The following is a 27,426-nucleotide window of genomic DNA, read 5'->3' on the forward strand; positions in this document are numbered from 1 at the left end:
GCTCCGTTATTTCTTTTTGAGGCAATGTCCATCTCTAACGTTCGATAAAATTCCCATGCAGTACGGTCATACCACCCTTTCCTCAAGCAACGGTTCATTATGCTTGGCGGCAAATTTAAAAATATACCTAGAAATAAGCAACAAAACAACAAGCTCATGGATCTTACTGTCACTCTGAGCATTTGAAGCTGCTCGTTAGTTTAGTTTTGGAAACCACACAAAATCTTGAAATAGCCCGAAATGCCAGCGGGGAAGTGCGGTTGCTTGAAGAAGGAGGCTCGCGTCCATGTCATCTACGTTGGTGGAACCATCGGAATGATCCGCAACGAGTCCGGAGGTGGGTATATCGATGGCTCTAGTCTTTCTACCAATCACCTCTTTTCCATTAGTACTGCACGCCGTACCCATGGTGCTGGGTCAGCAGCTTCAGGAGTTTCCCAGCTGCCACGACAGGCATTACAAAAACAAGGTGGATGACTGTGGCATGATGGTGTTACCCGCTGTGTCTGGTGCTCCGTATAGAGTCCTTTACGATTTGATTGAGTTCAGTCCACTGGTGGACTCCAGCTGCATGGGCTTCTGCGACTGGAAGCGCATTGCAAACGAAGTGGGAGTAAGTTTGAAACTCGGGGATCATTACCTTGATCCCAAATATGCTACAACATTTTCTTTACAGAGATCATACAATTCCTACGACGGCTTCGTGATCCTCCATGGAACTGATACCCTAGCCTACTCCGCCTCGGCACTAGCTTTCATGCTGGAGAGCCTGAACAAACCCGTGGTATTTACTGGAGCACAGATTCCGATCTTTGAGGCTCGCAGCGATGGTCGTGAGAACTTCCTGGGCGCACTTCTGATAGCAGGCAATTACAGTATACCCGAGGTGCTGGTCTTCTTTGGCAACAAGATTCTGCGTGGCTGTCGCTCCACGAAGCTCAGTACGGACTCCTTCCATGCTCTGGACTCACCCAATTTGGCACCATTGGGTCGGGCGAATGTCAACATCGAGATAAACAGCCGCCAAATCTTCCGGCCATGCAATATTAAGCCGTTTTCGCTTCAATCGGAACTGGAAAAGAACGTGGCTCTGCTGCGAATCTATCCCGGAATAAGTGTCAGTGTGGTGCAGGCAATACTGAAGGATCCAACGAAAGGTGTGGTTCTCCAGACCTATGGAGCCGGCAACTTTCCGGTGAATCGTGAGGACTTGCTGGACGAACTCAGGGAGGCTGTACACAGAGGCGTCATTATCGTCAACATCACGCAGTGCTCGGCGGGCATGGTGGCTAACATTTACGAGACGGGTCAGGGGCTGCTCGACGTGGGCGTGATTCCCGGCTACGATATGACTCAGGAGGCCGCCTTTACCAAGCTGGCCTATGTGCTGTCCAAGCCGGAGTGGGACATTGCCAACAAGAAGAAGGTGATGCTGCTGAGTCTGCGCGGCGAGCTGACCACCAATAAGGTGGCCAAGATCAACGATATTGACCTGATCGAGGGCGTGGCCCGCACATTGCACATGTCCACGGCGATGGAACGGCAGCAGATGTGCTCCACGTTCTATCCCGCTTTGGTGGCGGCCGCAGTCACCGAAGGTGATGTCCACAAGTTGGGCGATCTCAAGCAGTACGGCGCCAATCTGTGCGACACAAACTGCGATGGGCGCTCCGCCATGCACTTGGCCTGCTTCCTGGGCAAACTGAATTGCGTCTGCTTCCTGATCTCCGCCGGTTGTCCGGTAAATGTCCACGATCGATTCAACCGCACTCCATTGCACGAGGCCATCGACACGGACAACCATGACATAATAAAGACGCTCCTCAAGAACGATGCCAAGCTCAACGATCCGCCGCTGGTCCAGGCGGAGCTACTGCGTGCCCTTACCGAGCGGGCTAAGATCAAGCGATTGGAGTCATTCCGGCTGGCCGGTGCCAATCTCACGCTGGCCGATCGGACAGGTCGAACCGCGCTGCACTACGCCTGCCAGTTGGGCAACCACGAGGTGGTCGAATATCTGCTGCCGCACTACGAGAATCCCTACATCAAGGATGAGCTGGGCATGTCGCCCATCGACTACGCCAAGGCAGCCAATCATGCCCACATCCTGACGCTGATGCGATTCAAGGAGAAGGAGCTGGCCAAGCAAGATCCGTGTTCCTGTACGAATTAGAAGAAGGCACTGTTGAAAGCTCCTAGTCCAAAATTCCAAATTAAAGACCATTCTGAACCGCTTGTTTTTTGTTTTTTTTTTTTTTTGTCAAATTTCAAATGTTATTAGCTTATACCTTGTGTATATATAAGTATGTATATTTAGTTGTTTGTCCAAGTCAAGGGCGACGTTATTAGCTTGCATAGGTAACACATTAAAATCAATCTCTACATAGTATAGTCGCACGTCGAGGACGCACTTAAATTTTTGTTAGTAAAACAATACAATCGGATGTTCGTATATTTCATATAGTTGAATATAGAATATAGTATGCAGTATGCAGTATTTATGTGCTTATTTGATCCGTACAGCGAGTAATGGCCTACGAATGTGAACCGTTGGGGGAAAACACGGGCAAACGGCAAACAAATATAAATAAAATGTAAGGCAATAAAAACAAAATACTTAATTCACACGCAGTTATCGGATAATGTCATCTATGCAATAGTTATGGGTTTTGCGTTCACTTACGCCTAAGCTACAGACTTAAATTAAGAAAATGATTCGCATAATTCGAATACTCGGCCCGAAGACAAACTAAATACTAAACTGTTCATCAAACTTACTGGACTAAAATGACACATGGCTTGTTTCTATTTCTCGTTTAAGTTTTGAGCTACAAATTTGTTCTACAACATTTAGACATGAAATATTGCTTGGTATTTTACGCTTGGTAAAGGCTTTTGATTTTTGTATCTTGTCCGTGTGCTGTTTCCGTAGAATTCTCATGAATATATATAGTGTGCTGTATTTCGTTTATATGTAATTATGTTGTGTTTACTATACTCGTATATTCATAGGTTAGTTTGCTGAAGCATTGGCTGCCGCTAATCTAGTTTGTTGTTAATACTTAGAATTGCTTTCTTCGAATTGTTAGTGTTAGTCAGGGCATACTCGTTCGCCTTGTGTATGTGTATATCGCTTATTAATATCTTATGCTTACACGTAGTTTATGTTAATTGATGTAATTTTAAAATCTCTACTAATCTACATTACAAAATTGTTCTTCACTGGGCTCGAGAGGGCTCGTTTTGCTCCTCCTTCGTTTACATTTCGACGTACAAACAAATGCATTGTGTATTAAAGGTGTTGCTCCTTTCAGTTGTTCATTCGTTGTGACATAAATGTGAAAAGTTTCAGTGATTTTTGCATTGATTTATCCGATTCATGCGTCAGTTAAAAAGTGAAAACTTTGCGTGTGAGTTCTTGTTAAACTAAATTGCACATTGAGTAAAATTTTGAACGCAAGAATAATTAGTTATTATTTACATACAATTAATTGTATCGTGTATAGTTCGGTTTGTTTGTTTGTTGGTTTCTTTCGAATATTTACAGCAACGCGTGAGATGTGCGAGAGATTTGAGAGCTTGGCCTTAACGACTTAAGATATAGCTATAGATAGAACCGTGGTTTAGCTGCCGATGTGGGTTCTCTAGTTGACCATCAGTGTGTGTGATTCCATGGGGGCGGCAGAGTCATAGAGCGTGTCCGTGTCCTGAGTGGGTTCGCCCTGCAGTTGACACTGGTTGGACAGGGTGCCAGCACCGCAGTCGCAAAAGAAGCTGCAAAATACAAATTTAAATCAATTAATTAACTTTTCTACTCTTTAAGTACAAAAACCCAATAGGTTTTCATCTACTTGTATATTATTGCTTACAGTAAACGATTATAAAGATAGGATGCATTAGTTCTTAGCTGCGCACTTACCGATCGTGTCGTATAAACTCGACGTCATGACCAGCATGACAATTCTTGATGCAATTGACGCATATGGCATTGCGGTCGGTTGTGTTGCAGGTCTGGCAGCGGTAGAAGTCGTGCATGGGAAAGGAGGTATAGCTGCTAATCTTGTACAGGCACTGCCCGCTGGATACGGCCTTCTCCACCTCGTCTTCGTTGTTGAAGATGTTGTTGCCCCTTGTTATGGGCTGAACGCCACTGGCAAGGCACAGCCCACCGAACTTGTTCTTGAATATCTGATTGTGCTCAAGCGTGGCGGTGGCATTGTTGGTTATTTCCACGCCCGCTGCTTGGCCATCGTAAATGCGATTCCTTCGCAGGATTGGGTGCGATTGCGTCGAGATCAGTACACCGGCCTGCGTGTTCCGGAATATATCGTTCTCCTCAAGGATGCCCTTGCCGCCGTTAAAAATGCAGATGCCGCCATCACGACCGTCATAGATTTTGTTGCGCTTTAGCGTCGGATTGGAGTCCGTTTTAATCCATACGCCGGCCATGGCGTTGTCGAATATCTCATTCTGTTCCAACAACCCCAGGCCACCATTATACACTAATACTCCACCATTCTGTCCACCCCAGATCTTGTTGCCTCGTATTACCGGATTGCTGCCCGTACGGATTTGCACTCCCGAGTACAGGTGGTTGAATATGTCGTTGTCCTCCAATTTTCCATGCCCGTTGTCGTAGAAGTAGACTCCCACCTGCTTTCCCGAATGTATCCGATTGCGTCGCAATACCGGAGTGCTCCCAGTGGTGATCCACACGCCAGCCAGTGTGTTGGAGTACACCTCGTTCTCCTCTATCAGCCCTTGACCCTTCTCGTGCACATAGATGCCGCCGTGTTGGCCATGGTGGATCTTGTTGTGCCGTACTATGGGATCGCTATTGGTGCGAATCTGAATCCCTGCCAGAGCATTTCCGTAAATGTTATTGTGTTCGATCAGACCCCGACCCTCGCCAAATATGTACACCCCTCCCTGGTGCCCGTTGTAGATCTCGTTCTTGCGGATCGTTGGATTGCTGTTGGAGGTTATCCAGACACCTTTACAACAAAAAACGTGGGTTAGAAACCATTCCTTACATAGCCCTGGTCTTGTAGTCTTACCTGCAAAGTTATTCGAATGAATGCGGTTCTCTATGAACTGACCAAGTCCGTTCTCGTGCACATAAATGCCGCCCGTCTGGCCGTGATGGATTTCACACTTGACCACTGTAGGATTAGCTCCGGCCTTAACCTCGAAGCCAGCTATGCGATTGTTGTGGATATCATTCTTCTCAAAGTAGCCCTAAAAAAGGATATCACGTTATAATAATAAACTTAATATATAATATAGAAAGGTTCAACTTACCATTCCATTTTCAAAGGTAAATATGCCCACATCCCGGCCGTGGTGTATGTGGTTCTCCCGCATAATCGGACTGGCGAAGTTCTTAACCCAAATGCCCGCCAGTGCGTTCCGGCTGATCTCGTTGTGCTCGTATGTTCCCTGGGCGTAGTCGGTGACGTAGAGACCAACATTCTCGCAGTCGCTGATATCGCAGTTTCGAATGACGGGATTGGCGTTGACCCCGCCCACACAGACGGCAGCGCCCACCACCGAGGTAGAGCGAATGATGCAATTGTCCACAGTTGGGGAGCAGTTCTCACCGATGTCCAGGCAGTAGTGCTTGTGATGCGACACTGTTGATGTGACCTCAGGCGAAAACTTGAGTGTGAGGTAGCCCACGTAGGCGTACTTGGCGCCCTCTACAAACATCACAGTGGATCCGGCCTCCCGCTCCAGGATCACTGATTCCGCTACGTTGCCAGGCGCTGCCCCAACAAGTGCCACGTCCGAATCGATGAACAGATATTCCCCCTTGTAATGACCAGCATGAAGGAATATCAGTGGTCCGGGATGCTCGGTCGGGGCCACTTGCTCCTCATAGATGTTGACCAGTGCATTGACGCTGGCACCACCAACACCCGCTGACGCACTTGTGTTGGACAGTCCGGCGGATACCACATTGCCGGCTCCTGCACCGGCTGGCACAAAAACTCCAGCTGCTGCTCGCTCTTCTGGGTAATCCAGAGCTGCCTGAATGGTGTTGAAGAACACAATGCTGCGGCCGGAGCTGCGACGCTCCTGGTAACCGGGACGCACATGCACGCCGCGGTACAGCTGGCGGAAGCTCTCTTTCCACGGATTGGCGTACTCCGACTCCTCGGGCTTCTCAAATACGAACTTGCACAGCTCCGGGTTGAAGAGCGGCAGGTCGTACTCAAAGACAGACTGATAGAGTCGCTTCCACAGCTCCGTGTCGTTGGCAATGGTGTTGAAGCGCTTGCATACGAGCGCCAGGCGGCATAGGTCCTGTTCCATCAGATACGAGAATATGGCCAGCAGTACCTCGTCGGGCAGCTCATACTGAAGGTACTGAGCCGCCGTGGGCGCACAACCTGCACCGCCGGACGCTGCTGTTCCAGCTCCGACTGCTTCTCCAGTGGCTCCAGCAGTCGGTCCCATCTCTCCGCCTTGTGTGTAAAGGCGGCGGGATCTTTTCCTTGCCGGCAGCATGTAGTTATTATCCTCGATGGCAGCGCCAACCGGCAGTGCCCCACAATGCTGTTGCGGCACCGAGCTGTGCACATTGGGTGGCTGCGCCAGCGTGGCTCCAGTGGTGGGTGCATTGTTCACCGGAAATGTGGCGCTGGTCGACGGTGCCTGTACGTTGGACGAGGAGCTCGAGGACGAGGCGGACGAAGACGACGAGCTAGAGGAAGAGGACGACGAGGAGCTGGAGGGCGAGGCACCCGGATTCACCAGCGGAGGAGAGCTGCTCGATGGTCCTACGAGTATTGCGGCAGCTGCTGCCACGGCGGAAGATGAGCTGGTGGGCCACTGGTCGTGGCTGCTGGCGGAGATCTTTCGGCGCAAGTCGTACGGGCTCTGGTGACTACTTCCGGCTGAAGCGGAGGCTGCAGCTGCTGCGGCGGCCGACGTGCTTGCCGTACTAGATCCGACTGTGGCGCAGGTGGACTTCGAAGTTGTGGAGGAGGAGGCTCCTAATGCCGGTGGCGTTGACTGGCTGGTGCCGGCGCCCGAGCTCTCAGTGGTGTCCATCATTTGCAGGGCATTGTAAAAGCTGCCAGAGAAGCCCGATGAAGCCGCTCCGCTGGATCCACTAGCACCTTGGCCGCTGTCAAAGTACTCCGCAGAACTGGAGGCTCCTGCTGCGGTAGCTCCGGCAGCTGCTGCTGCTGCCGCTGCAGATCCGGAGGTGGATGTGGCGCCACTGCCCCCGCTGCTGGCGTTGTTGTTGCCAACACTACCAGCACCGGAACTGGTAGCGGCACTACTGTTCGAGCCGGAAGCACTGGCTCCCGCACCGGCGGCGGCCACGTTCTGCTGAAGCATGGGATCCATTATGTTGCCCGTCGGCCGGTTGGGCATCGCTATCCGGTTGGCTCCTTTCCGGCGGGAGCGGCGCACGTAGGTGCGCGACGAGGTGAACGAGGCGCTCGGCATCTTCGCGTCACCTGCCAAGCGATGATGAGTTTTCCGCGAGTTAATCAGAGCCAAAGACTTTTGCGCTTGAGTTTTCACAGTTTTCCAACCCCATATGCACACGCACTCACACTGGCATACACACACTGGCACTGGCACATGCACATGCACAATTTGGCGACGACTTTTCGCTCTGTCTCTCGTTCCCTTCACTTCGCTTTTGATGTGGAGTGCCACCGATCGGTTCAAATTAGCTGGCTATATCCTTGGACCCTTCGATTGTTTGTTAATTTAGCTACATTGGCTTTAGTTTATCCGTCTGCTGACTGCTCTTCTTATTGCTGGCGAGTGCATGTGTATGTGTGTGTGAGTGTGCCTTTTTCGGGGTTTCTATCCTTTGTCTCTCCTTTGTTTTGTTTTATTTGGTTAGAAGAGCACCGCTAGCGCACACACTGGTCTGCTCCGTCTCGCTCACTCATTGTTACTCTGTCTCCCCTTTAATTCGTCTTCGCAGCAGACACTCGGATTTCTATTAGCTTATTTCGCGGCTAAAAAAACACTTTTCGCAATGCACATACGCAAGTTCTATCTAATAGCTATTGCACTTTACACAATTGAACACTATTTTTCCGAAAATTCAGCAGCGAAACCACCTATACTCGGATTTTTAATTTTAGCGTTCAGTGTGACCGCGGCTCGACTGATTGAAAATACTAGTTAGCAAGGGAAAAAAAACCGAAATCGCTTCATAACCGTTTGGTATTTTTCGGCTTAGTATCAGGGAAACCAGTTTCAACAATCGATGAAATCGATAACTTTTGGGCGCGAGTCTGTAAAATTCAAACTCAAGTGAATTTAAAAAAATTGTAATTCTCTTTTAAAGGTATGTTTATGTATGCTCATACCACCACATTCCCCCGTATAGATAACAACAACAACAAAACAAATGTTTATAAATTTCAAATATTTTAATGTAACTTAACTGATTTGAGTGCCACTGATAAGCAGCTAACATGCAAACAAGGACTTTAGCAGCTGCAAATCGACAATTAAGGCCGTGCCACGCCCCTTGGGGAATAAGTTTCATAGTTCACCTGCTTGTCATTGCCATTTGCGCCATGTTTTGACTGCTTCATTGAATGACTGCACAACATTGAACTTCGCACACGCGATTGCATCGACTACGGAAAATTGAACTTCAATGTTTCTGTAACTGAACTTGTGACCCAAATGCCAAAAGGCACGCGTCAAATGTGAAGCATATTTTCTATAAATAGCACTCTTTGCCACGCTGCTGTCAAGATGAATTCCATTATCAAGATCCAATGCTACGAAAATTAGACAAGGTTTTGAAATCAAGTAGCAAATTTGGAGGTCAGATATTTGTATATAAGAAAATTAAGTTTTTTGTTTCAATCAATTTGGAATTCTCAAAAAATAAACAACTAAAACGCGCTGGATCTTACATGTCATTTTATTAAATAGTTAAAACGTGTGACATCAAAATGGCCCCAATGATTCTTTTTCCTTTTGGTGACAGTTTTTCTCAACCTCTTCGACCTCTCGTAGTTTTCCTAATTTTTTCCGGTTTTCGCCGCTTTAACTAGCATGTAGCACTGAGTGTTGTTTTGGTCTGCGCTTTGTGGTGCCCATTTAGAGGTCCTACTTCCTTTCCATTCCTTCACCCGGCGTGAATGATAATGGCATAGGCATCCCTTTGGTGCGACGACCGCCCACCCAAGAAGGGGGGAGTGGGAGTGGGTGGACTGACTGTGGCCATATGTTCTTGGGGGCCTGGTGTCCTGTACTCCCCGACAACCCCTCGCCGCTGACCTCAATAATAATTTCGTCTAATTGCTTCGTAATTATGCCGCGCACATGCTTTTCTTGATTCGCCCGTTGTTGGTAATTCACTTGGCCCCCACGGTCACCTTCCTATCTTCTCTGGTGCGTGCTCTCCTCGCTTTCGAGCTCTCGAGGATGTGGACGTGGAAGTGGAAGTGGATGTGGATGTGGTGGCCTTAAGTGGGCGGTGGTCGTTGGTTGGTGGGTGGACTTGTCCGAGGCGTCCATTTTCGCATATTATTATTATTTGTCTCTTTTGTTTTGCGCAATTTTTCGTCATTTGCTTCATTTTCTGTCATTAGAGGCATTTAACTTTTTGCTGTTTTGCCTCTTTCCGATTTGCCTTCATTATTCAGGCGACCGGCGGTGTTTTCGCATTTCGGATTCAGGCCGACGGAAAAGCTGAGCAAATGGATTTTCCTGTGGTCAGGCTGAAGCAGGGCAAAAGTGTACAATTAAATTATTATTGCAGCGATAATAACATATAATTTTATTATACAGTATAATGTATGGCAAATGAAATATACATCTAGTGTTTATATTCTAGAAATTAATTTATATACCCCTGACTTCTAAGAAGCTTAGTTGAATTACTTTCTAGAAATTCCCCATATTTCCCCTCCTTTAAATTGCAACCCTTTTTCGAATATATTTAAGAGCTGCAACCCTTAGAAACCTCCCTTCCCTTACAAATTTTTTGGGGAGTTGCAGCCAAGGAGCGTATCAATGTGTGTCAATGGGCTGTTGCCTCCAATTGAATCCACCTGTCCGCTGGAGTGCATAGCTGCCGTCGAGCTGTATCTGTGCCCTGACATGCAGGATATGCCAAGTCATTTAGATGGGAATCGCTCACATTTTTAATGACAACTAATGCGAGTGCCCTGCACCACCCTCCCCCCTTTTCAGCAGCAACCTAGTTTTTCGGGCCCGGCTTAATCACATTTGCAGGAGCTCTTTCGGGCACAAGTGTGTATGTCTAATGCGCAAAACTTTTAATTGAGTTTAAAATTGCATGAAGATGGGACGAACCGAAGGTCCTGCGCCAATGGAAATCGGCAACCGTAATTAAACGCGAGTGCGTATGCCACGTATGCGCGCAGTTTTTTGAGGTGTGTCGGTTTCAATCTCGGTAAATTGCCCATGAAATATTAACTCAGCCATAATGAGACGCAATTTGTGCGTCTCTCGCAGTTTGGCCAACGAAATGTGGCAGGCGTGTAAAATACCACACACTTGAAAAGACAAAGGTTGAACCATTTGAATTATAAATGGTGTGGCTTTATGTCTTCGGCCTTTTGCCACACCACTGGCCATGCACCTGTCCACCCAAAATACAATGAAAAACGAAGCGCCATAATCCGCCTTATTCAGCGATCAAAGGACACTTTCTGCGACCCAATTATGGCCATGAAATTGTGACACATTGAGGCCTCGCTGCACTCGCCCCCGCCTCACTTTCGCTGTAATCCAGTGCGGAATGAAAAATGACTCAATTTGCGATGGCCGGCACTCTGCTTGCCACCCAACACAACACACACCCCACACCTCATGGCACAACACAACACCCATCCCAATCCAGACGCTTGCATAAGCGGCAGCGACGTCATTATTCTCATTTCCACGATAGCCACAGCACCTTAATATGAAGTAATTCTACTTGGCGCACGGATAGTTAGTGGAAAATGACTTGGCTTATGGGTGAAAATTCTCCATTTTCTTGCCACTTCGCATCGACAAATGGCTTTTCGGCTGCATGGCACGTGCAAAAGCAAAAATACAAAAGTGAAAAGTGAAAAGAAAAAAGGAAAACAAGCGAGAATATATGGATCGAATATTCCGACTGCCAGATATCCGCTATAGAGATTTACACCATGGTGCACCATGCACCATGCACCATGCACCATGCCCCATGTCAAAAGTTGTTTAATTGGAATTCCCAGAGGCGTGAACAACGTGCATACTCGTAGAATGCGTATAAAACAATTACAAGCGGGAGAATCGATGTTTTATTGCCACGCTGGCGATTTGCGCTTTTCAAGTGCAGCGAAACTTGAACTTTTGTTATAAAAATTATAAAAGTTGAACTAGTTATTTGTATGTATGTGCTGGAAAAAGCCCCTTTTGTGTTGCTGGTACAAATGTTCAGGCGTCAAAATTGTTAGAAATAATATGCAACACAAATAAACGTATATACTGCGAGTACTGTATAGCAAGTGTAGTCTTAAATACTATATAGCAAGTGTAGCCATAAATACTGTTGCTAAATTAGAATTTATGTTAATGCCGCTCTTCTTTATGCTGCGCGTACTGCTCGAATTTCCAATTCAAACGCAGCGCACTTGGTTGAGCATAAAAGACTGAACCCTGATTAGTTGCCAGTGAAACATTACCTCGAGTGGAAGCGCATCGACTCTAGATTTTACCTTCGAAATGGCAGACTTTCTCAATGGCACCCTGATCACCTCGGAGGATCCTGTCCGCCTTCCACTCATCGGAAGTCCATGGCCCACGCTCACCATCGTTTCCATCTATCTGCTGTTCGTCTTGAAGGTGGGCCGGAAGTTCATGGAGAACCGAAAGCCCTACGATCTCCGTGGCGTCATTAGGGCATACAACATCATGCAGATCGTCTACAACAGCGTTGTTCTCATATGGGTAAGTATGTAAATAGAAGCCAGACGGTCATAGGTCAGTGCGGAAGTCACTGCGTACAAGCACTGCGTTCCATTCACATAAACTAGCCCACAGCTATGCCACACTTAGTTGTATGTAAATATCATAACTATAATTAGATGAAAAATATGCTGAATACTTACCACATCATTTGCTCCCAGGGTCTTCACTTTTTGTTCGTGCTGACGGCGTACGACCTGCGAAGCATCACCAGACTGCCGCTGGACCATGAGTTCAAGAGCCGGGAAAGATTGCTCACCTACGCGTACTTCTTCAACAAGTTCATGGACTTAATGGAGACGGTGTTCTTTGTGCTGCGAAAGAAGGATCGCCAGATATCCATCCTGCACGTCTTCCACCACCTGGTCATGTCCTTCGGTGGTTACATGCACATCACCTACAGCGGCTATGGTGGCATTCTCTTCCCATCGTGCCTGCTCAACGTGGCGGTCCACGTGATCATGTACTCCTACTACTACCTGTCCTCCGTCCGCAAGGATGTGCAGACGAGTCGGTGGAAGAAGTACATCACCGTGGTCCAGCTGGTGCAGTTCGTCCTGGTGCTGGCGAACTTCAGCTACACTCTAATGCAGCCCAACTGCAATGCCTCGCGACCTGTGTTATATTTTGGCATGGCCATATCCACGACCTTCATCCTGATGTTTGCCAACTTCTACGTTCACAACTACATATTGACCGGCAAAAAGAAGCCCGCGTTGAAATCCGAATGAGAGCGAACATCCTTGCAATATGAGTGTGTGTTTTGTGATACCGAGAAACTAATAAACTTGCATTGGAGCACTCAGCAGCAATACTGCACTACCAACGCATCCGCAGCTATGTCAGTACTAGCGCTGACCAAGTTAAACGCTAGTCTTTTAATATCTTGGAGTCACTTAGCATATCCACGAAGTCCAGTACTTAAAAATCAAAGTGTGGATAGAACGCTCCCTGAATTCCCATTTAAAATGCACAACTACGGCATACGAATGTAAATGCTCCATTTATAGAACCTTTGTAACAATTTGTTTTGCTAAGCACTGAACATTTTTTCCAGTACAGTTCCGGTTTGTATGACTGATTTAAAATAAGCCTTAATTTCATTAAAAACGATAGACTGCTTGCATTTCATACACTGTAACAGCTCAAGAGTTACCAGCAAGAAGTCTTTCACCAGACTTGCGAGCTTGGAAACATTAAAAATGACCTATGTATTTTCCAGTCGAAATGGTGACGTGGTCGCATAATGTAATTCCCAAAAATTCAGTTCATTTTGCGCCACATAAGTTCTAGACTCTAGAGCCGAATTTCGAACTTGAATTAGTCACTATCGATCGCACAACTGGAGTGGACTCGCCATGCTCGCTCCGGTAGATCCTGTAAAGGCGCCAGTTTTCGGCGATCCATGGGTGACCATGGTCACGTTGAGTAGCTATCTGTTGTTTGTGCTCAAGGTGGGCCCCAAACTCATGGAGAACCGAAAGCCCTTCCAGTTGACTGGTGTCATCAGGGTCTACAACATATTCCAGATCCTGTACAATGGTGTAATACTCGTTTTGGTAAGTATTTGAAGTGGGCATGACTTCTGCAGGACATGATGGAACTGCTACTTTTCAGGGAGTTCACTTCCTGTTTGTCCTGAAGACATACAACATCAGCTGTATTGTCAATCTGCCGATGGATCACGAACATAAAGATATGGAGCGTTCGATATGCATTTTGTATATGTTTAACAAATTCGTGGACCTTGTGGAAACGGTTTTCTTTGTGCTCCGCAAGAAGGACAAACAGATATCCTTCCTGCACGTCTTTCATCACTTTGCGATGGCATTTTTCGGATATCTGTATTACTTTTTCCACGGATACGGTGGCGTTGCGTTTCCACAGTGCCTGCTAAACACCGCCGTCCACGTGATTATGTACGCCTACTATTACCTATCCTCGATCAGCAAGGAGGTGCAGCGCAGTCTCTGGTGGAAGAAGTACATCACCATTGCCCAGCTGGTCCAGTTCGCGATAATCATGATCCACTGTACCATCACACTGACGCAGCCCGACTGCGAGGTCAACAGACCCTTGACCTACGGATGCGGATTACTGGCTGGGTTCTTTGCCGTGATTTTCAGCCAATTTTATTTCCACACCTACATAATGCCAGGCAAGAAGTCATCGAAACATTGAGTTCTTTTAATGATCTTTAAACTATGAGTACAAAGCCTAATGCTTTGATGTACTTACATAAAAAAGCACCCCTAAATAATTTTGTATGCTAACCACAATAGCCTCTGTTTTGTTTCATCACTTTACCCATTTTATAGGATAATTAAATTTAAAAAAAAAATCGTTTTTTTAACGGCAAACTATTTTTATGACAGTCTTAGCACTGCCATGCAAAGGGTAAATATAAAAATAGCTAAAAATCGAATGGAAAAAGGGGGAATGTATGTAGGCATGTGACTGCCGAGGGAACTACACAATGCACGTTTAATGTCATTTAAAACGGCAATTACTCAGCACGCTCGGTGGCTCGACCAGTTGGATACTCCATTCCGAATGCGCACCGAGGACGAAGGACAAAGGACTAAGGACGAAGGAACCGAAAAGCCAGTGCCAAAGTGGCGACCAGAAGCAGGAACCACTGCACTTGACTGCGGCGGCTTCGCTTTAATGTTGCTGCATGGCCGCAATTATTCAGCTGGCACTTTGACTCTGATTCTCTGATTCGCCGCATGCGATTCCTATGCAAATTCGTTCGGTCGGTCGGCTACGGGTGACCCTTCCGGTGCCATAAATCGCCGGTGGTGCTGGCCAGGCTCGTTCCTAATATTCTAATTAAAAGCAGCATGGAATGACCAGGGACGTGCTTGGCACAAAATCCTGCGGAGCATGCAGATCACGTGCAAGGAATCCCCGCACCAGTACGAGTACTCGAGATGTGGCCAATGGGATTTATTCCGGACGGAGTCCAACTCCTTGACCTTCTCGACTGCATTTGAATTAACTGTCGATGCATTTGAATTCATCTATTATTCAAACGGCGCATATGCAAATCGTCGAGCACACTCAGAGAAACTATTTAGCGTTACAATTAATTTAAGAAAAACCAATGCAAGTGCTATTGAACAATACAAATATGTGTTGATTACAAATGAATTCTTTTTGAGTAGTAAAAAAGGGCCACAGTTGCCAATTTTAAGAACCTTATTTATGAATGTTGAAAAAAACACTCCTCACTCTTGTGCATAGAGATAGTACATTCGAATTACTAGTCGTTAATCACAGTGTAGCAGGTGCATTCAGTTGACCTTGCCCTTGGACTTGACCTGCTTCGGTCGAATGTAGGTCTTTATGTAGAACTTGGAGAACATCACAAACATGAAGGCGCTGGCCGAACTGATGACGTAGATGACACCCCGCGACGCCGAGCAGTTGGGCTGGAAAACGGTGTACATGCAGTGGAGGAACATCATGAGGAACTGCACCAGCTGGCCAACGGTGAGGTACTTCTTCCACCAGAGGCTCTCCTGGACATTCTGGCTCTGCGACGAGGCGTAGTAGTAGCCGTACATCACCATGTGCACCAGCACATTGAACATGCAGATCAGGAAGACATGACCACCGAAGCCATAGAATCGGATCAGCAGGTGCGACGTGATGACCATGAAAACGTGATGGAACACATGGAGGAACGTGATCTGGCGCTGCTTCTTGCGCAGCACAAAGAAGATGGTGTCCATCAGGTCGAGCAGCTTGTTCAGGTGGTACAAGTACGCCAGTGTCCTTTCCGTGGACTTGAGCTCATGATCCTGCGGCAGGACCTGCATGCAGCTCAGGTTGTACGGCTTCTGCACGAACAACAGGTGAAAGCCCTGGATAGTCCGCAAATAGAACCATTCAAAATGTTTTAAAAATATGTGTATATGGATATCCTACGTCTTACGTACCCACACGAAAATCACCGTATTGAACAGGACCTGTCCGATGTTGTAGAACTTGAGGACACCGCGCAGCTGGAGGGCCTCGTGCTTGTCCATCAGCTGCCTGCCCAGCTTCAGCACAAACAGTAGGTACACCGCGATGATGATCACCGAGGTCCACAAATTGCCCGCCAGCGGCAGCTGGACAGGATCGGCCAAGGGCTTATCGAACACCTCCAACATTTTCGCGCACAACTTATCGAGTGACTTGAGGTTTGCCTTCTGTTCTTTCTTACATTCCCGCTGGCCACTATACTATTACCTATTTGCTAATTACATTAGTGCAAATTTCCGGTATGTTTAACCCACTATCAACCTTCAACTTGAATACGCAAAGCTTCGCAATTGGACTAACCTTAAGTAACAGTTCAACTATGTTTTGATTTTCCATATTTTATTCAATCAGCAGAGCAATTGCTTAGAAAATGACTCCTTTTGACAGAATTGTCAAGCCACAAGAAAAGAGTTTTAAGTTTATATAATATTGGCGTGACCCATTCAAAAGGGTATTACGCATATTCAATAGCTTCTAGCAGTCGAGGAATAGAAAGTTCTAGAACCCCACAAATACCACCCATTGGTCTAAAAATGTATAGCTAGTGGTAAGGTAGTGTGGGTAGCTTATGTGAAAATGATAGAAAACGAACTTATGGTTTACAAGCAGCCTTTAAAAAGGTAACATTTATTCATTTAAGGAACTTTCTCATAATATTGGCCATAGTTTTGCTCATCGTACCAGCGGCTTCGTTTTCTTGGGAAGAATGTAGGTGCGAGCGTAGAAGTTGCTGAACAGAATTATAAATACTACAGAGATGAGTGAGCCCCAAGTGGCCGACAATCGAGCTGTTTGGCAGTCATCTTGGCGGAGGATATAGACGCAGTGTGAGAAGACAATAACGAACTGGACGAGCTGCACGACTGTGATGTACTTCTTCCACCAGAGATCACCACCCGAGTTCCGATTGAGGGAGGACTGATAGTAGTAGGTGTACATCATGGTGTGCACAACCACGTTGAAAGTGACCAAAAAGAAGCCATGGCCGCCGTATCCATAGTAGTACATGTACAAAAAGCCTATGTACACCATGTACACATGGTGGAAAACGTGCAGGAAGGATATCTGTCGATACTTCTTTCTCAGTATAAAGAATACAGTCTCCAGCAGGTCCATCAACTTGTTGAAGAAGTATGTGTAGCTGAGCCAGCGCTCCCAGTTCTTGTACTCATGATCCAGCGGCAGGTTGGACATGCAACTGAAGCTATAGTTTCCGGGGCCAAGCATGAAGTACACAGCCTAAAAGTTGCGAGATAAATATAATAAATATTATTTTAAATGAGTGCATTACGTACACAGATGAGCAAAATGGCATTGTATGCTATTTGCACGATGTTGTAGATCTTGATAGCTCTATCCAGATTGTACGGCTTTCGGCTCTGCATAAACAAGGGACCCACTATTTTGATGAGGACTAGGTAGACTCCAAGTATGGTCAGCACGGGCCAGTGGCTGCTGGTCAAGGGCAGACGCACAGGATCCGGCGGAGTTCGGTTCAGGAAGTCCAGTATACGGGCAAACATGTCGGATATCTAAGTGTTATCGGCGTCGGCGAAACAGCGACTGATATATCATACATCATTTAAATGGACTGCGGCCGAAGACTGAAATGGTAATCTGATTTAAGTGTGCGTTTCTATTATACAAATACGCACGTAAGCAAAACCTATTACGGCGACCATATAAGAGGGTCACAAAAAAAGAGAATAGATTTTCAAAGCTTTGAATGCCGGAAATGCTATCCACTGTCTCCTGGTTACGAAAGCTGAAATAATGCATTCGTAGTCCAGCTTATAATGTAGTCCAGTTATGAATGGCTTCTGACGCACTAACTTTATATAATTCTACACAAGTCCGACCAAAGGTTATTGATATTTAAGTGGAAATATCCAAAACTTTCAAACAAATCATTTCCACGCATCGTAACGAATTTTAGTAAAACCAGTGAATTACCAGTAATAAGATACCAAAGTTCAAATATATTCTTATGTGTTTTATTGAGTTCTTAAATTATAATAGGAATATCTAAAGAGGTCTAAATGCTTCACAGAACACATTCGATGACTGGCTCTAGCTCAGATGGCTTTTTGTTTGCTCTTCTTGGGTCGGATGTAGGCATGGAAATAGAAGTTACTAAACAAGATGATGAACACAACGGAGATGCTGCCGGCACAGGTCGCCGAGAAGCGGGCAGATGGACAGTCGGGTTGCTTTAGGGTGTAGATACTGTGGGCCAGAACGATGCCGAACTGGATGAGCTGGACGATGGTGATGTACTTCTTCCACCACAGATCGCCCTTCGAATCGCGATCGAGCGACGACTGATAGTAGTAGCTGTACATCATGATGTGCACGACGACGTTGAAGAAGCACATGAAGAAGCCATGCCCACCGTATCCGTAGTAGTACAGATACATGAAGCTGAAGTACAGCATGTACATGTGATGGAAGACGTGCAGGAAGGATATCTGGCGATCCTTCTTGCGCAGCACAAAGAAGACCGTCTCCAGCAGATCGAGCAGCTTGTTGAAGAAGTACGAGTAGGTGAGCCAGCGCTCCCAGGTCTTGTACTCATGATCCGGCGGCAGGTTCTTGATGCACTTGAAGTTAAAATCTCCGGGTCCGAGCATAAAGTGGACAGCCTGTAAGTTGGAAGATCCGTGTTCGATTCCCTTCGTGATAGCTGATATTTCAGGGAACACTCACGAAAAAGGACATGATGACATTGTACAGGATCTGCATGACGTTGTAGACTTTTATCAAGCGCCGCAGGTCAAAGGGCTTTCGATGCTGCATGACCTTGGGACCCACTATCTTAACGAACAGCAGGTAGATGGCCAAAATCATCAGGACGGGCCTGTGGCTGGCCAGGAGTGGCAGGCGCACCGGATCGGGTGGGGATTTGCCCAAGAAATCCACTAGATCACCCAACATTGCGACTGTGTGTGCTTGCTGTGGGTCGATGGAAACGCGACTAATGTCGTGGTGGTTTAGAGGCTTCGATTAACACGCTTCATTTATATGGTAATTTAGGCGTGAGTACGAAAAGCGGTCTTTACCAATACTCGAAGCACGCTACAGATGCATGATATCGTTTATTTGCTTTGCAGAGATATGTTCGCTATAAGTTTTGAAGAGCCTGCCAACTGGCATATGAAAATAACCATGAAAACTGATTCCTCTTGGCTTTAAATCAATACCCATAATGCACAACTTTCCAGCAGCAACCTTCGGAACTTTAAACATGATTATGGAAATTCCATTAAAAGTTTAATGGGCTCCCGGGTAATGTTCGAAAATCACGCACATGCGAAACGCAAAAGCTACCAAAAGAGGGGCGGCGGTTACGCAGTGGGCGTGGCCAACGTGCAAGTGCAGCAATTTCCATTGAAAGCGGATGCGGAAATGGGACGTAAACAAATACCGCCGCATCACGCACATCCGGTGCAAAAAAGTGGCAACAGCCAAAACAAATTTAGAACTAAATACGCTCGTGCACCCAGCTAAAGTGCGAATCTAGTGCACTTATTTAAAGGCAAGAGTGCATTAAACATTGCACTATATAAAACCCCTATGGAGAAAAGCGCCTTTTAAAGAGTATAGCAAAGTCGTTGGGTTTTTTATTGCCGGCTTGGGTTTAATGGAAATGAGCTGACGGCGAAACTAGTTCAATTAGATACGACTCGCTCCCTCATAAAAATGAAATATCAGGCCAAGAACAAATCACTCGTCGTCGGCCGTCTCACTGATGGCCACATACTTCCGATCCTTGATGATCACAGTTTGCATGAGTGGAGGTGTGACTTTCGGAATCGGTGGATTGCAGCTATTGGCAGGACGCATTTCCTCTTCCTTCCTCTCGGTTTCCTGTTGCTTAACCATCTTTTGGGCTGCTCTTAGCAGATATTTGTACGGAAACCTGTTCACATAGCAATCCTGCAAGATTAGATAAGAGTTTACATGTTCCGCTTATGTAACTAAGTTGCTTTCGTACTGGACACACGTAGATTAGCTTTAAGGTGTCAGGATCCTTGACCATCTTCCTGGTTCTACGGTTGCACATCGAACAGGCGGAAAAGGGCGGCATTTTTCACGTGATTTACTTAAATAATCAAGGGAATTGCTTTAAAGACGAATGATAAATAGGATTGTGATGCAAAATGTTTTTTTGTGCACAGTGACAGCTCAAACTTCAGTTGCTTTGTTTTTCGGATTTATCGATAATTTAATTTCTTGTAGCATTTCATGAATATGCCAGGGCTGCGGAATTAAAACTTAAATGAAGCAAACCGAAATGCAACCCAGGAATGTTCTCGACATTCATTAGCATTTGTTGCCAAATTGCTGAACTTTTTAAGTGCTTTGATTTGCATTGCACTGCGAATGGAATGTGAATGTGGATGTGGGTGTGGGTTAGGGTATCTAAAGCTCTGGCTTGGCAACAGCACCCAATTTTCAAGAGCATTTGCATCCGAAGTTGAAAACTGAAACCAAATTCTGTAGCTGTGTAAACGACCTTTGATGTGGGCCTGGTTGGTTGGTTGGTTGGTTGGCTGGTTGGTAGTTGGTTCAGTCTCGACTCGTATTCGCATTAACGCCATTAGGCCAATTTGGCACTGTGCCCTGGCCCCGAAAAGGCGCACGGAGAACTTTCACAAACAAAGGTAACAAACGGCGGCAGGATGTTGCAATAGCTCTTCTTCTGGGCCACCCAGAAAGCCAACCGAATGTGCCCGAAAAGCAGCCAAGAGTCACCCAACTACCAAAGGGCCGTTCCACTCCACTCCACTCCACGCCACTCACATGCCAATGCCCGTGTAAATAAAAGTCAAGTGAGGAAAACAAATAAATTAGAAGCGCATCCTCCGCTCGTTGGCAACGGGCATTTCTCTTCGTTATTGCGCGACTGCCTTTAATTACGACACCAGGCGGCTGAAAGGAGCTCCCAGTTACAAAGTCCTGCCCCGGGGATTCCCCCATTTCTCCACTTTCCCACTTTCCCACTTTCCATTGCCCATTTGGCCATTGCCTCGTGCTCAGTACTCCGTGTGCCGCCACAGCGCAGCATCCTCAATTTATGTTTATTTGAAAGCTGTTGCACTTGACTAATGTCCTCCGTCCTGGCCTCTCATCCTGCCACTTAGCAGGATGCGGCGACATTCTCAGGCTCTTGGACTTTGGCCATCTGGTATTTAAGCCATCAAATCCACATCATTTCGGGCATCATATCTCATCATATTCGGTATGAGAAAATGCCACCTAAATGGTTGTCCAGATACTCGTAAGAAATAAAATAAGTAAATGCCTATTGAGTCTTAGTATATTAAAATATATTTCTTATAATCTAATAATATCGCATATTTATTTTCAGCTGGAAATATAAGAAGTTTACTTTATGGACTATTATTATTGATTTTATATGATAGTTAAGTATAGTGCCTGTCCCCTAAACAACACCATCAATGAAGAAATCGATCTATTGATCCAAGCAGATCCCTTGTCCTGGACTACCCAGAATATATGCGATTGTAATTGACGGCGCATTTGATTTATTAGTTTTCTCATTAAACAAATTGTTGAACAATGCCGGGCAAAGAACAATACACTGTGCGACATTCCATGGCACACAAAAACACATATATGTATGTATGTACATACTTTCGCCCAGCACTTGCGTTTATTTATGTAGATTGATGGTCATTCGTGTAAACACATCCATTGACGTAAATTTGAATAAACATTTTCATTAGCAAAATGTCCATGAGCCCCCGGAGACATTTGGAGCTTGATATCTGATGGGCGATGGACGATGGGCGATGGTAATGATGACCTGGCAATCACATTTGCTCAATTGGATTCGACTTGGTCGCTGGCCGGATTTTGGGTAATTTATTGCGCCGGCTAAAAGTGCCATTTACAAGGCATCCGAATCAATCCTTTCCACGATTCCCTAGCCAGCAATTGACTTTTGTCAAATTGGTAATGACCCATTGTCACCTGGTTATAAGCAGCAGTCAGTTTCTAAATTTAATAATAAATAAATTGCTGAGCCGAAGAACGGGAAACAGAAGGAACACGTTTAAAATTTACCAAAAGGTATTTACATATTTTATTATATCACAAAAAATGTGTTGTCTCATTTATTTTATAAATGTATATTTCCTAGAAATTTGTATACTTTGCTTTATATTAAAAGCGGATCATAGCTACAATTTTCTTTTTCTATTTTCGCGCTTTTTATTGTTTCCTTGGAAAAAGTCCCCGGAAGACGTTTGTGGAATATCTCCAAGCAGGTCGACTTCGTGCTGAAACATCAGGGTGTCCTGATCGACGATATCCGGCACATTCCAGTAGTCCTCCTTGACCTCGTACTTGGGATTTGTGTCGTGATAAGGAGCGGTGAGTACCGAGAGCTGGAACTGGTGGCGTATCTTCTGGAACAGCTCCATTTTCTGCTGTCGCTGCATCCGGATCTCCGCAATCACGCGTTGGAATGCGGGATCCATTTGGCCCTGATCCTGGCCATCCGAACTGCGGGCCATGTCAACAAGGATGGCCCTCGATTGGTCCACAGTGGGTCTCAATCCGTCAGGTTGTTTCTTTCCGGTCAAAAGAGTCAAGCAGCGGACACACAATCCGGTGGGAAAATGGTACACCAAATTGGGGCACATATCGCACTTGGTCACTTCCAGGAGGGGATTACGCCGCAATGGGTCCATCGTGCTGGTCACTGGCAGGATTTTAGCAAATGAAACTGCCTTTGAAATGTGCTCCGTCACTTGATAGTTTTGGAAACTAGTTCTTTGATGCATAACCTCAAAAAAGTTGCATAGATGGAAACCCTTTAATAGGGTTTACAACTTCACAAAGACTTTTTAACGGAAAATAAGTGGCAACGCCTTCAGAATTTAAATAAAAAACTTTCTCGACAAAGCATTTTAGTATGCTATTGCTGTTCATAGTGATCTTAGTGATATATATGGTAACATACATAACAATTCCTTACAAGCCCCCTTGAGTAATTGAAATAGAAAAGTTCACCCCCACAAGGAAGTAGTTTTCCACCCACTTTGTCAGGTGTATTTATCCACATATATCAGCTGTAAAAATCTGCAAGGACTCCTTAAACCTTAACTCTTTTGGCGGTCGGCGCTGCTCTCTTTTTTGCAGCTCAGAACGGAATTCGTTTAATTTCTTAAATTGAAATTATGGTAATTTCCTGCAGTCATGCGAACCTTTTCATACCCCTTCGTGTCTGCCCGGAACCCATGACGAGGGGCTGATGGTTGATGGTTGATGGCTGTTAGCTAACCGAAAGTCAAGTTCATAAATGTGAGGGCCACCGAGGAGCGAGGAGTGCTACCTGTCCAGGTATTTGGTGGTCGCACTCACCGCTGCAGCAGCACGCCTCATGGCTCAATCCGCCTGCCTCGAATCCTCGTGCCGCCCCCCTTGCCCCCTTGCCCCCTTGCCATTTGCCTGACGCCTCCAATTCGAAGGTTGGAGCCCGGCTAATCGATAGCTCTCCATGGCGATGGCCGGGGTGTTGATTTATGGCATTGCCAACGCACCGAAACTCGCTCCGGGATCCCACGAAAGTGACACATTAATGTGTTCAATTGAAGTGCCAACTACCTGCCGCTTTGCTCCTCCTCCACATCGCAGGAGGAGCAGGAGCAGGTGGAGGTGGAGGAGGAGCAGCCAGGACAGACGGAAACAAAAAGCGCCCCCGGAGCTCTGGCAGCTTGTTAAGCTCGTTGTTCTCTCAATTGCTCCTCCAAGTGGAGCCCTTCCTTTGCTCCCCATTTTGCGCATTTTCGAGCCATCAATCGCTGGCATGTTTACACTGGTGGCAGGGGTACAATGTCTTCATGTGAGCTCATGAAAATGTAAATAACTGAGATCTGTTTTTAATATTACCAAATGCAACATACATATAGTTTAATTCCAATAAAGTAGGAAAATAATTGTTGGAATAAATGTGTATGCCTTGATATGAAATGTTAATTAGCATAAGAATGAATCAGCTGATCGCGGATAATGTAATGAAATGTAATGTAATGTTAAATAACATAATTATGTCACTTGCTCAAAGAATGTAAAACTGAATGGAAGTGCACGAAGCACAAAACAAAAGTATTAATAAATATATTCTAACTGAAATAAAGCAATCCACTTTATTATCAACATGGTAGCAGAGCAGGTTAAAAAAAAAAAAAAATTAATCCAAGGTTAGAAAAAATTAATCCAAGGTTCGAGAAAAGAAAATAATCCAAAGTGTATAACTAAATCCAAGTTATAAAAATAAATGCTGTTCGAGTGAAGCGACAAAAAAAAAAAAAAAAAAAAAAAGAAAAACGTGTATAAGAAATAAAAAGAGAAAAACAATATTAAAAGTGCGAAATATTAAAAAATACGAATACGTAAACAAGACTATTGACTAATGCTGAACAATTAAACGGAAAAAGATTGAAAACATAAACTAAAAGGATTGATGGAAGCAGATTAAAAATTTAAAAGTTCACGTGCAAGCCTTTTTATTACATGGAAGTAGAAAAGTGTGACCCTATATGAAAATGTGCATGAAATGAATGACATAGAAAGAGACATAAAAGAAGTGTGCGAACAGATTAAAAGTGAAACGGAAAAAATGAGTGCTAACGCAAAAATCGAAGACATTGTTATGCCCATATTCGATGGAGCTAATTTTGGAAGCTGGAAATTCAGATTAATGACAATATTGGAATACAAAGAGTGCAAAGAACCAGCAGTGCGAACAAGAACAACGGAAGATAATGAAACAACATGGATGAAAACAGAATTAAAAGCGAAAACAATTTTAATCAGTACAATATCAGACAAACAGTTAGAATATATTAGTGAGTGCCAAACGACATTAGAAATTATGAACAAGTTAAATGAAATGTATTCGACAAAATCAACAGCCCTGCAAATACTGTGCAGAGGAAAAATCGACGAAATTAAACTAAAAGACTATGAAACAGTGGAAGAATTTTTTATAGAATTCGAGAAAGCAGTAAATAAATTAAAAAACGCTGGAGGCACCATAGACGAAAACGAAAAAATGAGGTATCTTTTAAAAGCACTACCAACAAGCTACAGTTATATTGGAGACTTCTTAGATGTAATTCCGGAAGCACAACGAACGGTAGAGTACGTAAAATCAAAAATAAAAGAAAAAAGTTTAAACAGAGGTCCAGTGGACAAACAAAATAACGTAAGCACATTTAACACCAAAACTAAAAAAGAATGCTATGTGTGTGGCAAAACAGGTCATATTCAGAGGGACTGCTGGCATGCTGAGCAAAATGCGAGAGGCGAAAATAAACAACAACAACAATTCAACAGGCGATATCAGAATACGAATCAAAGAGGCGGCCGAGGCAGAGGTCAACATCATGGAAATGGTCGAGGACGTGGAAATTACTCAGGAGACAGGAATCAAGGAAGACAACAAGAAAACAGCGACAGCGTACAGTCATGGACAACAAGAATGATAAGAAACGAAAAATTAATAAATTGTAATAACAGCGAAAGTAACAACGAAACTACAGTAAATTGGTTATTAGATAGTGGATGCACTGATCACATTATAAACGATTGTAAACTTTTTAAGAACTGTATTAATTTGAAAAATCCTATTAATGTTAAAGTAGCCGATGGCAAACAATTGCAAGCGACCAAGATTGGAAATGTAGAAACATATTTTAGAACATACAACAATGAAAATTTGATCGATATTAAAAATGTATACTTTGTAAAAGGCATAAAACAAAATTTGCTAAGCATATCAAAGATAACTGAAAATAAATGTACAGTCGTAGCCAGAAATAATGATACAAAAATCTATAACGAAAAGAGAGAATTGCTGACAGTTGCGAGTAAAATTGATAGTTTATATAATGTAAAAAGCTTCATGCCAAAAAATAAAAGAAATGAAATATATACAAATGTAACTAAATTAACTGAAAAAGAAAAATGGCACAGGGCATTAGGCCACGTAAATTTTCAATATTTGAATAGAATTATTAAGAATAAAATGTTAGATGGTCTGCCAGATAAAATCGAGAATACCGAAATGAAATGTGCGAATTGTATACAAAGTAAAATGTCAAACGAACCATTCGAGAACAATAGAAAGAAAACTAAAGAGACATTAGAGTTAATACATACAGACTTAAACGGACCACACAGCACAACAGGTTATTGTGGGGAAAAATATTTTTTGACATTCGTTGACGATTTTAGTAAATGCGCGAGAATATATTGTATTAAAAATAAATCCGAAACTGCGAGCTGCTTAAAAGAATATGTTAATTATGTTGAAAATCAGTTCAGTAAAAAAGTAAAACAAATCCAATGCGATAACGGTAAAGAATATTTGAATAGAGAAATATTAAACTTTGTAAAGTATAAGGGAATTCAGTTAACTACATGTCCACCGTATGTACACGAATTAAACGGCGTAGCAGAAAGATATAACAGATCGGCAATGGATATTGGAAGGTGCTTAATGAGAGAAGCAAACATACATAGGCGATATTGGCCAGAAGTGATGAACACAGTAGCTTATTTAAAAAATCGAACAATCGCAAATACAGCAGTAAATAAAAGCCCATATGAAATATTTTTTGGTATAAAACCAAATGTAGAAAATTTAAAAATATACGGAAGTAGAGTTTTTGTTAGAGTTCCAGAAGTACGCAGAAAGAGTAAATGGGATAACAAATCAGAATTAGGAGTATTAGTTGGTTATAATACAAACGGATATAGAGTTTTACTAAACAATAGAGTAATAAACGCAAGACATGTTCAAGTTGTGGAAGAGAAAACAAAATTAATTTGCCTAGAGAAAAACAAGCAGAATGATAATGAAAGTGAAATAGATGAAAATGAAGAAGATGATGAAGATAACGCTAAGACAGACGAACTAAATGACACGGAAGAAGTTAATTCAAAAACTAGCGATGAAAGCGAGGGTGAGGAAAACAAAGAACATTTAACAGTGCAGAGAACATCAAATAGAAATAAAAGACCAGTAAATCTATACGGTAACCCAGTAACACATTTTATTTATATCAATTATGTAAATGCCATTGTACCAAACACGTACGAAGAGGCGATGAATAGTAATGAAAAGAAAGAATGGCTCAAAGCAATGAATACAGAAATGCAATGCTTAAATAAAAATAATACATGGCAAATTGTAGAAAAACCGATAAACAAAAAGATTATAGATGTAAAATGGGTGTACAAAAAGAAAAGTGATGGGACATACAAAGCTAGACTAGTAGTAAGAGGTTTCCAACAAAGAGAACGACTAGAAAATGTATATTCACCAGTAGGAAAAATGCAAACATTAAAAATATTACTATCATATTGTTGTAAAAATGGTCTGTTTGTAAATCAGATGGA

General features: G+C 44.3%; 9 protein-coding genes across 9 annotated transcripts; 3 read left to right on the top strand and 6 right to left on the bottom strand.

The window, feature by feature from the left end:
• The first annotated feature begins 157 nt into the window (after positions 1-157).
• Positions 158-2,235, top strand: LOC120451895 (L-asparaginase). Its single transcript, XM_039635904.2, has 3 exons — positions 158-337; positions 390-613; positions 677-2,235. The coding sequence occupies exons 1-3, from the start codon at positions 241-243 to the stop codon at positions 2,171-2,173; spliced, it is 1,818 nt and encodes a 605-aa protein (XP_039491838.1). The 5' UTR covers positions 158-240; the 3' UTR covers positions 2,174-2,235.
• Positions 2,235-8,158, bottom strand: LOC120451892 (F-box only protein 11). The gene is made up of 4 exons (XM_039635900.2): positions 5,302-8,158; positions 5,058-5,238; positions 3,920-4,994; positions 2,235-3,774 (listed from the first exon to the last, which is right to left on the bottom strand). The coding sequence occupies exons 1-4, from the start codon at positions 7,459-7,461 to the stop codon at positions 3,645-3,647; spliced, it is 3,546 nt and encodes a 1,181-aa protein (XP_039491834.1). The 5' UTR covers positions 7,462-8,158; the 3' UTR covers positions 2,235-3,644.
• Positions 8,159-11,700: 3,542 nt separating this feature from the next.
• Positions 11,701-12,777, top strand: LOC120451901 (elongation of very long chain fatty acids protein F). Its single transcript, XM_039635910.1, has 2 exons — positions 11,701-11,940; positions 12,120-12,777. The coding sequence occupies exons 1-2, from the start codon at positions 11,716-11,718 to the stop codon at positions 12,687-12,689; spliced, it is 795 nt and encodes a 264-aa protein (XP_039491844.1). The 5' UTR covers positions 11,701-11,715; the 3' UTR covers positions 12,690-12,777.
• A 488-nt stretch (positions 12,778-13,265) lies between these two features.
• Positions 13,266-14,919, top strand: LOC120451902 (elongation of very long chain fatty acids protein F). The gene is made up of 2 exons (XM_039635911.2): positions 13,266-13,517; positions 13,576-14,919. Exons 1-2 carry the CDS (start codon positions 13,317-13,319, stop codon positions 14,137-14,139), a joined length of 765 nt encoding a protein of 254 aa, XP_039491845.1. The 5' UTR covers positions 13,266-13,316; the 3' UTR covers positions 14,140-14,919.
• Positions 14,920-15,071: 152 nt separating this feature from the next.
• LOC120451899 (elongation of very long chain fatty acids protein F) lies at positions 15,072-16,173 on the bottom strand. The gene is made up of 2 exons (XM_039635907.2): positions 15,903-16,173; positions 15,072-15,827 (listed from the first exon to the last, which is right to left on the bottom strand). Exons 1-2 carry the CDS (start codon positions 16,116-16,118, stop codon positions 15,255-15,257), a joined length of 789 nt encoding a protein of 262 aa, XP_039491841.1. The 5' UTR covers positions 16,119-16,173; the 3' UTR covers positions 15,072-15,254.
• Positions 16,174-16,582: 409 nt separating this feature from the next.
• LOC120451896 (elongation of very long chain fatty acids protein F) lies at positions 16,583-17,556 on the bottom strand. Its single transcript, XM_039635905.2, has 2 exons — positions 17,286-17,556; positions 16,583-17,229 (listed from the first exon to the last, which is right to left on the bottom strand). Exons 1-2 carry the CDS (start codon positions 17,511-17,513, stop codon positions 16,663-16,665), a joined length of 795 nt encoding a protein of 264 aa, XP_039491839.1. The 5' UTR covers positions 17,514-17,556; the 3' UTR covers positions 16,583-16,662.
• Positions 17,557-17,968: 412 nt separating this feature from the next.
• Positions 17,969-18,974, bottom strand: LOC120451898 (elongation of very long chain fatty acids protein F). Its single transcript, XM_039635906.2, has 2 exons — positions 18,697-18,974; positions 17,969-18,632 (listed from the first exon to the last, which is right to left on the bottom strand). The coding sequence occupies exons 1-2, from the start codon at positions 18,922-18,924 to the stop codon at positions 18,066-18,068; spliced, it is 795 nt and encodes a 264-aa protein (XP_039491840.1). The 5' UTR covers positions 18,925-18,974; the 3' UTR covers positions 17,969-18,065.
• Positions 18,975-19,578: 604 nt separating this feature from the next.
• LOC120451900 lies at positions 19,579-20,185 on the bottom strand. The gene is made up of 2 exons (XM_039635908.2): positions 19,985-20,185; positions 19,579-19,926 (listed from the first exon to the last, which is right to left on the bottom strand). Exons 1-2 carry the CDS (start codon positions 20,075-20,077, stop codon positions 19,714-19,716), a joined length of 306 nt encoding a protein of 101 aa, XP_039491842.1. The 5' UTR covers positions 20,078-20,185; the 3' UTR covers positions 19,579-19,713.
• A 1,890-nt stretch (positions 20,186-22,075) lies between these two features.
• LOC120452559 lies at positions 22,076-22,788 on the bottom strand. Its single transcript, XM_039636838.2, has one exon. It carries the CDS (start codon positions 22,707-22,709, stop codon positions 22,197-22,199), a length of 513 nt encoding a protein of 170 aa, XP_039492772.1. The 5' UTR covers positions 22,710-22,788; the 3' UTR covers positions 22,076-22,196.
• Positions 22,789-27,426: the final 4,638 nt, after the last annotated feature.

This window comes from Drosophila santomea, chromosome 3R (assembly GCF_016746245.2).
Source record: "Drosophila santomea strain STO CAGO 1482 chromosome 3R, Prin_Dsan_1.1, whole genome shotgun sequence".
Classification (NCBI taxonomy): domain Eukaryota; kingdom Metazoa; phylum Arthropoda; class Insecta; order Diptera; family Drosophilidae; genus Drosophila; species Drosophila santomea.